The sequence below is a fragment of the Sapajus apella genome, unplaced genomic scaffold, assembly GCF_009761245.1.
Source record: "Sapajus apella isolate SASKATOON/1434 unplaced genomic scaffold, GSC_monkey_1.0 scaffold19, whole genome shotgun sequence".
In the NCBI taxonomy this organism is placed as follows: Eukaryota; Metazoa; Chordata; class Mammalia; order Primates; family Cebidae; genus Sapajus; species Sapajus apella.
In genome coordinates, this window is record NW_022436959.1 from 15301790 (window position 1) to 15313310 (window position 11521).

General features: G+C 35.8%; 1 protein-coding gene across 1 annotated transcript in view; it reads right to left on the bottom strand.

Annotated features, from left to right (window-relative positions):
- DNAH11 (dynein axonemal heavy chain 11) overlaps nucleotides 1-11521 on the bottom strand; it is a 406504-nt gene that overhangs the window by 52434 nt on the left and 342549 nt on the right. The window contains exon 66 of the mRNA XM_032287021.1: nucleotides 6803-7007. Coding sequence (XP_032142912.1) covers nucleotides 6803-7007 — 205 coding nt within the window. The remainder of the gene's footprint in view (nucleotides 1-6802; nucleotides 7008-11521) is intronic.

Sequence of the window (11521 nt, forward strand, 5' to 3'; positions counted from 1 at the left end):
TTCTTTGGCCCCTCCCTGGACCACAGAACCTCACCCGGGAGCTGAATAAATTAGCTTCTCATTTTCTTATACTTGCCTCAGTTTCCTCATTTTACCACAGCAATAAATCTTACATGAACAACATGCAAGACCACATGGGCAATGTAAGTAGAGACACAGAAAAAGAATAAAAAGAAAATGCTAGAAATAAAAAACAATGTAATAAAAATGAAGAAAGCTTTTTGATGAGCTCATAAGTAGATTAGACACAGTGACAAGAATCAGTATGCTTAGACATATGTCAGTAGATACTTGAAAAGAAAAAAAAGAATAAAAATTAAAAAGGAAAGAATGTTCAAAAACTGTGAGATGCTTACAGGAAGAAGGAGGAAAAAAAATGAGCAGAAGAAAGATTGGAAATAATGGTAGCTAAAAATTCTTCAAAATTAATGAAAGATTCCAAACCACAGATCCAGGACACCCATTGCACATTAAGCAGAATAAATGCCAAACCTCAAGTCCTAGGCATTTCCTATTCAAACTGCATAATGTCAAAAACAAAAAATAGTGAAAGAATCCACAGGAAATAAATTACCTATGAAGGAACAAGGATAAGAATTCCATAGAACTTCTCTCAGGAAACTATGCAAAAAGGAGAGCTGAGTAAAATATTTAAAATTTTTAGGGGAAAAAATCAACAAATAATTTTGTATCCTTTAAAAATTATCCTTTAGAAGTGAAAGAGTAATAAAAGCTTTCTTAGACAAACAAAGACTGAGGGATTTTGTTGTTGGTTGGCCTGCCTTACCAGAAATGTTAAAAGAAGTTTTTCTTCATAGACAAGAAAAATGATATAGGTCAGAAACTCACATCCATATAAAGAATGAAAGAGTACGAGAGAAGGAGTAAATGAAGGTACAATATGTTAGCTTACTAATTGAGCTGTTTGTTCAAAACAGTAGTAACAGCAGTGTAGTCAGTGATTATAACTTATGGGTAAGTGAAATGAATGTCAGCCATGTTATAAAGGATGAAAGGGAGCAAATGAGAATAGTCCATTCAAATATACCTGCATTATCAATGAGGCAGTAGTGTTATTTGAAAACAAAATTAGAGTCCAGGTGTGGTGGCTCAAACCCTGTGCTGTAAACCCAGCACTTCTGGAGGCCAAGGCAGGTGAATCACTTAAGGTTGGGAGTTTGAGACCAGCCTGAACAACATGGTGAAATCCTGTGTCTACTAAAAATACAAAATTAGCTGGGCATGGTGGTACATGCCTGTAATCCCAACTACTCAGGCTGAGGCAAGAAAATCACTTGAATCTGGGAGGTGGCTGTTGCAGTGAGCCGAGATTGTGCCATTGCACTCCAGCCTAGGCAACAAGAGTGAAACTGTGTCTCAGAAAGGAAGAAAAGAAGAAGGAAGGAAGGAAGGAGGGCAGGCAGGCAGGCTGAGTTAATTTTAAATATAAATGGCAAATGCTAAGGTAACCACTAAAATTTTTTTAAGAAGTACAATTTATGTTGTACTTATATATAGCAATATATATTGTTAAGAGAGAAGAGACACTGAAATCCTATAAAATGCTTAATTAAAATCAAAGAAGGCAGAAGAAGAAGAAAAGACAAATATTACCAAAAAAGACAATATATATTTATATTGTAATATATAAATATTACAGCTATATATAAATATGGCAATATATATAGCTAAGAAAGAATAGACACTAGAATCATAGAAGGTGCTCAGTTAAGACCAAAAATGGCAGAATAAGAGAAAAAGAAACAAAACTAAAGAGAAACAAGTATAATAAATAAAAACCAATAAAAAATATGGTAGACAGTAATCTAATTATGGCAACAATCTCGTTAAATGTGAATTATCTATACAAATCTCTTAAAAGAAATTCACATAGTGGATAAAAAACAAGACCCAACTATCTGTTGTCTACAAAACCTACTTTAAAGGTACAAATTAAAGGTAGAGAGAGAGATATAGAAAGATACACCATGCTAACACTAACCAAAAGAAAGCTGAGGTGGCTATATTAATTTAAGGCAAAGTAGTTATCAGAATAACAAAAGTTTTTGAGAAGAAGTATGTTACATAATAAAAAGGTTTACTCTCCATGAGAGCCTAACAATCTTCCATGTATCTGCACCTAACAACAGAGTGTCAAAAAACATAAGGCACAAACTAAGAACTACAAGGAGAAATAAACAAGTCCACTATTATAGCTGGATGATTCAAAACCCTTATATCATAACTGACAGTTCCAGCATGCAGAAAATCAGGAGGGATATAGTTGAACTGTACGACATCATCAATCAACTGGATCAAACGACACTGACAGACTACTTAATCCACATATAAAAGAATATACATTTTTCTCAAGCTCACATGGACCATTCACAAGATGGATCAAACAATACACCTAAAAGGTTCTAGACCATAACAAATTAAATAAGAAATCAGTAACAGAAAGCTTAAAATTCAAAAATATTTGGAGATTAAACAACACATTTCTAAATAACACAGGGGCCAAAGAAGTCTCAAGAGAAAGTTAAAAATATTTTGAAATAAATGCAAACAAAGATACAACATATCAAAATTTGTGAGATGCAGCAACAGCAGTGGTTGAAGGGAAATTTATAGCACTGAATGCATATATTAGAAAAGTAGAGAAGAAAACCTAAAGGTATTTATCTAAGCTTTTACCTTAGAAAATTAGATAAAGGATCAATGTAACATAAAGCAAGCTTATGAATACATAATAAAAATCAGAGCAGAAGTCAATAACATTTTAACCAGAAAACCAACAGAGATAATCAATAAAATCCAAAGCTGATTATTTGAAAGGATCATTAGAATTTATAATTCTTTAGCCAGGCTAACACATAGACAAGAGAAGGCACCAATTACTAGTATGAGAAATGAGAGAGGGGCATCAATACCAATTCCATGAACATTAAAGGATAATAAAAGAATATTATAAACCATTATAGGCTTACAAATTTGGTAACGTAGATAAAGTGAATCGATACTGTGGAGAACAGAATCTACCAAAAATGCACTCATAATATGAAAAGGCCTATATGCATTAAAGAAATTAACTCGAGAGTAATCTTCCAAAACAGAAAGCACCAGATCCAGATAATTTCACTGGAAGAAAAGAGTTAAAGAAGAAATCATATCATTTCTCTACATTTTTTTCGCGAAAACAGAAGCAGAGGGAACACTTTCCATCTCATTCTACAAGGCAAGCATCTGGATAAAGCCATTACAGGAAAAAACAAAAAACTACAGACCAGTATCTCTGATGAGCATAGATGTGAACTTCCTCAAAAAATTAGCAAATCAAATCCAATAATGTATAAAAATAATTAACACCATGATCAAGTAGGATTTATTCTTCACTGGTTCAAAAGTGAAGTAATGTTATATAACAAACTAAAGAAAAATAATGAAGTCATATCAATAAATGCAGAAAAAACATGATAAAATTTAACAGTAATTTATGATGAAAACTCTCAGCAAACTAGAAATAGAGGGGAACTTTTTTGATAAAGAACATCTAAAAGAAGAGAATCATAGCTAACATCTTACTTAATGGTGAGAAGCTAGATGCTTTTGCCCTAAGATCAGGAATGAAGCAAGTTTCCACTTCTATTTAATGTTGTACTAGAAGTCCTAACTAATACGGTAAGACAAGAAAAGGAAATAAAAGGTATACAGAATGGGAAGGAAGAAATAAAAAATTGTCTTTGTTCACACATGACATGATCGCCTACGTGGAAAATCCCAAAGTATGGACATACGGCCTCTTGAAACTAATAAGCAGACATAGCACACTTGCAGGATACAGATTAATATACAAAAGCCATTGCTCTTCTATATACCAGCTTTGAACAATTGTAATTTAACATTTAGAACACAATGCCATTTACATTAGTACCAAAGGACCGAAACACTTAGGTATAGATTTCACAAAGAATGTTGAAGACCTATCCGGAGGACTATAAAACTCTGATGAAAGGAACCAGAGGTCTAAACAATGGAGAGATACAGCATTTTCATGAATAGGAACTCTTAATATTGTTAGGACATTCGTTATTCCTTTCTGAAATTCAACATCGTATTAATCAAAATACCTGCACATTATTTTATAGATATTGAAAATGTGATTCTAAAGTATTAGAAAGCATAACATCCAGAATCACCAAAAATATACGGAAAACAAAACAGTCAGAGAACTGACACTGCTTGGCTTCCAGACTTACTATCAAGCTACAGTAATAAGGCCATGTGGTATTGATGAAAGAACAGACAAACAGATGAATGGAATGAAACAGAGAACACAGAAATATGAATAGATCCACAGAAACATGGACAACTGATGTTGATCAAAGGCAATGTAAAGGAGAAAATATAGTCATTTCAACAAAAAGTGCTGGGACGACTAGATATACACATGCAAAAGAATGAAGTTGGACCCTAATTCACACCACGTACAAAAATGAACTCAAAATGCACAATAGAGCTAAACATAAGAACTGGAACCACATAACTCCCAGGATATAAGAGTAAATATAAGAGTAAATCTTCATGAACTGTGATTTATTTCTTAGATATGATACCAAAAACACAAGAAAGAAAAAAATAAACTGAACGTTACCAAAATTAAAAACTTTCGTGCTTCAAAGGACACCAACAACAAAGTGAAAAGACAATCTACAGAATCGGAGAAAATTCTTATAAGTCATAGATCCAATAAGAGTGACATTCAGAATAAAGGACTCCTGCAACTTCCTTATGCTAACCTTTAAAAAAAAACAAACTATTTTCTTATATGGTCTAGTGGTGCCTTGATTACAGATATGGTCCCTGATCCAGCTTGGCAATTAGTGCACAAGGCAGCAAGCCAGTGGTCCTTTGAACTCTGACTTGGTGAACCACTCATTTCTGGCATGTTACAGTTCCACTGAATGTGAGCACATCTGTAAGGAGGTCTCAGGGAGCCAAGTGTACTTATACCCAGCCTTGATCTCATGACTATCGATGCCTACTTATCAACTGCTGCAGTGGCAAATCCAAGTAAAGGAGCCTCACACAGAGTCTGGGCACAGACCAGAATTTCTTGCATGGCTCAGTGAAACATGATTGCTGGACGCCTCCCACCAACCTCCAGAGTTTCTCATTTAGTGGGATCTGGAGTGTGGTCAGAGAATTTACATTTAAAGCAAATTTGCATCAGCACCAGCTGATGGTAATGTTGCTGTTCCAGGACCCATAGTTTGAGAACAATGGATTTATACCAGGGTGGCAATCTTTTTCTGGAAAGGGCCAGATAGTAAATACTTCAGGCTAAAAGGTCTCTGTTGCAACTATTCAACTCTGCCATTATAGTGCAAAAGCAGTCATAGACAATATGTAAATATATGAACACACTGTGCTTTTGTTTTTGTTTTTTTTAAAAGATAGAGTCTTGCTGTGTCCCCCAGGCTGGAGGGCAGTTACACTATTCTGGCACGTTGCAACCTCCACCCCTCTGGGGTCAAGTGGTTCTTATGCCTCAGCCTCCCGAGTAGCTGGGACTACAGTTGTGTATCACCACACCTGGCTATTTTTTTGTATTTTTAGTAGAGACAGGGTTTCATCATGTTGGCCAAGCTGGTCGCAAACTCCTGGCCTCAAGTGATCCACTCACCTCAGTTTTCCAAAGTGCTGGTATTATAGGTCTAAGCCACTGTGCTTGGCCATGGCTGTGTTTTAATAAAACTTTATTAACAAAAAGAGGTGGCAGGCCAAATAGTTTGTGGACCCCTGATTTATACTAAGAAAAAGTATTCTAGCTTAGCTATTCAAAATAAGAATAGTGTTTATCTGTGGAAAGAAATCCCTTCAATTTCCAAAATGCAGGACATAGATCTCTAACATCTGAAATATCAATCCTTGTTTCAATTCTTAATATATCTCATTTAAATGTTTGAGACACACTATTGCCAAATTTGCCTGTTACCACATAAATTATTTTTAATTTTCACATCACCATTTCAATTTTCAACTTTATTGTTAGAAAGCTGAGCACAGCGTTCCTTTATATATTTTAATCGGTGTAGTTATGTGCCTTTTTCTTCTTTTACTTGCCTTTTGTCTTTCATTCTTCACTAGCCCTTATGGAAGTATACCTACTTTATCACTTCCTCACCCCTTCTTGCCAAAGAACTATCTTTTTATTTTGTTCATCTTTTGTTTCTCTATTTTCTATGTCATTATTTTCTGATTTTATCTTTATTATTCCCTTTTTTTCTGCATTTTAAGGCTATGTTGTTTTGTTTTCTGTATATAGCACCGAATTTAATTATTTTCAGCATTGTTTCTTAATATACTTAGGGCCATAAATGTCCCTTTGTATACTAGTCATAACTAGCTACCAGGTCCTTAATTTTTCCAATTTTATTTCATTACACCTCTTCTTCATTCTTTTGTCCAGGCTAAATTAGTCAATTATCTTCCAACCTACCTGGGCACATACCTGTTTCTATACCTCTTATTTTCCATCACTCATACGCCTCTTTGTTTGCCCCAGTCCTATTCCTCAAACAAGATCTATAGCCAGCCTATTTCCTACTTGTGGCATAACTGTAACAATCTAGCATTTATGAAAATCTTTGTTTAACTTTTAACATGTATACTTATTTTTCCCAATTAGACTGCAACATTCTAGAGGGCAAGAATCCTATTTTATAATTCTGTGTCTAGCACTATGATTTGTGCAGAGCAAGTGCTGTGTAAGTGTTAGTGGTGACATAAACATTTTTACCTTCAGTTTCTCCAAATCTGGCCTTTCAATACTGACAACCTCTGCCAGCAGCTGTGCTTCTAGACCATCTTCCGTGACTGTGAAATTGAGGAGAGTTGTCTGAGCTTGTAATTCCGGCTTATAGTGAGGATTTGCCAATTTCGTGTGAAGGATAAGGCGAAAGTTCTTGTTAAATTCACATTCTTTATCTCCGATCCTGATATACCTAAAGGGAGGATAATACAGACTTTCAGGAGATTTCTATGAACCATAACTGATACTAAGGTGTCATTCCATTCCTGTATTCTTATAATGGCCAGAAGGCTAGGTGATTTAGAATTTTTCAGCTGCTCCCAAATTTCCTGAAGTACAGCCGGATGAGCAATGACCCACCAAATCACCATATGATTAAGTTTCCTCATATGTGAAATGGTGACAATAGCACCTCACAGTGTCACTGTGACAATTAAAACAATCATATAAAGGACCTATAACAACAAATGTTAGCTTTTATTATTATACAGTGAGTCCTCAATGTCATGGATAAACTCTTGCAAACTGTGACTTTAAGCAAAATGCCATATGAGGAAACCAGTTTTACCACAGGCTAATTGATATAAACAAGACTGAAGTTCCTATGGCATGTTTCTGGTCACAAAAACATCATCAAAATTCTAAATAAAGGCCCCAAACACTTCTAATATTAAACACTGAAATAAACGTGAGCTACACATACATTTAAAAATGTTAATAAAAATAAGTAAGGTAATTTTTTTACTCAATTTTTGGTGCATTAATGAGAAATGGTGGGCATGGCGGGGGTGGGTTCAATTGAGAAATAAATGCATGCAAGGCAGGAAATCTTAAGTAGCACCTCCTACCACCACGCAGTTCAAAAACGGCAGATCTGGCAGGCTTGAGAAGGGTTTTTGTACTGCAACGTTTAGTGTTGTGCATTTGTATGATTATCATCTACCTTAACAAATTTTTAATTTGACAATAATTTTCATTGACTCATTCCTTCCTTTTCCAACCCACTGACTGCAGTTCAGGCTCATGCGTAACTACAGCCTACCCTGGCAGCTCAGGGCGCCAGGTAGGAACCAGGCCTGGAGAGAATGTCATCCCAGTGCAGGGCCACTTGCACACCCCACACTCACGCACACTGGGACCAGCATGTAGACACTCCAGCTCATCTAATGTGCATAGCTGTGGGACATGGCGGGGATACGGGAGGAAACAGGAGGACAAGAGGAAACCCAGGCAGACGTAGGGAACATGTGCAAACTCCACACAGATAGCAGTCCCAGCAAGCAGGACGGGACTTTTTTTTTCATCGACATTATAATGAAAGGATGTTACTTCAGGGCCAGCTAGCTGTACTTTCTGTGATTAAATGTATATTAAATGCTTCTATTCTTTAAGGATAAGATAAAATGTGTATGCATCTGTTTATGTATATCTGTATATATATGTGTATATATATAACATATATACAGATATACATAAGTGTATATGTTAAATAATGTATTGAAATATTTTATTAAGATAAAATATTAAAAACACATACATTCTCTTTCGTTTTGAGACAGAGTCTCACTCCTTCACCCAGGCTGAAATGCAGTGATACAATCTCGGCTGACTGCATCCTCCACCTCCCAGGTTCAAGTTATTCTTGTGCCTCAGCCTCCTGAGTAGCTGGGATTACAGGTATATGTTAACACACCCAGCTAATTTTTGTATTTTTGGTAGAGATGGGGTTTTGACATGTTAGCCAGGCTTGTCTCAAACTCCTGACATCAGGAGATCCACCCGTCTTGGCCTCTCAAAGTGCTGGGATTACAGGTGTAAGCCACTGTGCCTGGCCCCCAGCACATATATTCTTAAAATGCCTTTCCAATACTTTCGGCAATGGCTTCCTGTAACTGCAAATGCTTGGTTGCCTCAACATCTCTACTTAACCCTTTCCTCTGAAAATGATTTCTGTAAATAGTCACTATGCTAATTCTATTCAAGACTCCCAGCTTAATTTATGTTTTTTTCTTTTTAAATTTAAACGGTACATAGTAATTATATGTATTTACACGGTACATGAGATGTTCTCCTACAGGCTTTATGGTCACTTTCCTGTGAGGAACCTGCTATGAGGATCTAGTAAAGGGGGAGCTTTCTAATTCATGCAAGAGACAGAGAAGCCAAAACCACAAATACGGGAACTTCTCAAAGCAGCCGAAGTTGCTTAGAGTGAAACTTCTTATGAGGCCTGGAGGCATGGCTGCAGCAAGGAGTACCTTCTCAGTCTCCTCTTTCGCCTTACATATGAAAACTCTGGATTCTTCCTTATTAAGTGTATAAAATATTTAAATTGTATAGATAGTATCATGATAGAATATTAGCCAGAGCCCAATTATAATTGAAATTATTTTAAATAGCCACGAGAAAAACATATTTATTGCCTATCTCACTGACTTCAACGTGAGATGTTATTTCACTGAATTTATCAATTTTGAACGACTGGGTAAATTCAAAATAAAAGACATTCTATCACATTCAGGCAGGTCTCCTTTTTATCAAAATGTCACAATATTTGCAACAATTTTTAATTTGAGGAGAGATACCCAGAATGCCATAAAGTGGCAACATTTTATGTGATTCTTGGGGGATGTTTTATAATTGTGTCTTGTTCAGAGGTTAAGTCTCTTGTGTCTTTGGTAAGAAAAGTACCTCTGAACCACTGGCCGTGTTATTTGACCGGAAACATTTATAATGAGACAACTGGTTTTAATGTGTAAAGATTATTTAAAAATTATAATTTGCTTACATTACTAAAGCTTTACTTGCCTGAATACGAATTTTAAAATCCCAAAGAACTGATCACACTTATCACCTACTGTGTTCATCCAACTCTCACATTTTCCTGTCCCTGAAGAGTATCTTACACTGGCAACAAAAACCTTCAGTTGTCGATTAAGTGTCTAAACCTGAAAAAACATCTGCCAAATAAGCCACTTTTAAAACCTACTAGTTGAATGATTAATTTATTCACTTTATTCAGTTTGGGTTTGTTTTTACTTTGTCAGTACCTCCTACTATTTAATTGTTTTCCAAAAGGAGAATCAGCAATTCAGCTAGCAACCCTCTACAGACCAAGCCAATGTACAGCTCGGCAGTATACATTCCTTTTTTAAAAAGGACAAATTTTAAAAGATGAGTATTGTGAGTATTGATAGCAATATTAAAAATAGACACTAAAACCATTAAGAGGTGAATGAACTACAGGCCAAGTACTGTAAGTGAACCAGGCAGCGGCTACTAGTGTATTTGGCAAACGCGGTGGTCCTGGGCCCTTGTTTTATACGTCCTGGATTTGACACTACTTGTTCACATATTTGCAAATGGTTTTGAGTTAATAATCATGCTCATTAAAAAAAATCATCTTATCTTATTGATATCTTCTTCAACTATTGGTGATATCATATAACACATTGCAATCAAATGTTTATTCACCTAGTGAATAAACACCTATACCATGCCAGACTGTCAGAGAGTCTTCTAGGTACTGGGCATATATACCATTACCAAGACAAACACGGTTATCTGCTCTCACAAACGTTATTACTTACTATTTCATTATAGGCATCAACGTTTAATATAGTGATTTGTTCATGTATTCAGTCGATAATTATGTATTCAGTCATGTTTCTACAATGTGATAGGCATACAATGATCAAACATCTGTACAAGTAAAAGCTGGGTAAAATAACTAGACATTTCTCCAAAGAAGAAATACAAATGACCAAAAAGCATATAAAAAGATGTGCAACATCATTAGTCATCAGGGAAACGTAAATCAAAGCCACGGTGAGGTACTACTTCACACCAATGAGAATGACTATAATAAAAAAGCCAAGACAGTAACAAGTGTCAGTGAGGACATGGAAAAATTGGAGCCCTCATACACTGCTAGTGGGAATGCAAAACTGTGCAACCACGTTCACAAACAGTTTGGCCCTTCCTTAAAATTAGCACGGTGTCATGGCACACACCTGTGATCCCAGCTACTTGGGAGGCTGAGGGTGGGAGGATCATCTGAGCTTTGGGAGGTCAAGGCTGCAGTGAGCTGTGATCAGGCCACTGCATTCCAGCCTGGGCAACAGAAAGAGACTCTGTCCCAAAAATAAATAAATAAATAAGTAAATAATTTAAAAATCCAAGCAATGAAATATTACGGAAAAACTCAATTACTTTTGCACCAACCTAATATTTGGCCATAGAATGGAATTAAGTATTGATACATGCACAAATGAAACCTGAAAATGTACAAAGTGACAAAAGTCACAAAATATCATATATTGTATGACTTCACTTCTGTGAAATGTCCAGATCAGGCAAATGAATACAGAAAAATACAGAAATTTCAATTCTAAAACAGGCTGTGCTGATGGCTGCCCAACTCTGTGAATATACTAAAAATGACTGACTTGTACACTTTGAGCTGGTGAATTATACGGTAGGTGAATTTCAACTTGACAAGGATGCTACCAAAAAAATGTACCAATTATCATGAGGTCAAATCACTAACATTTGGGCTTTTAATCAATCTGTAAGTTACCATGCTAATATTGTTTCTCAGAGGTTCAGCTTGTCTTTTGAGCATAGTAATGTGTATCACAGGGCGATCTTGTTTGATAAGGACGCCTTCTAAGTTAATCCGCCTCTTTTGACTGACAATCTAATCAA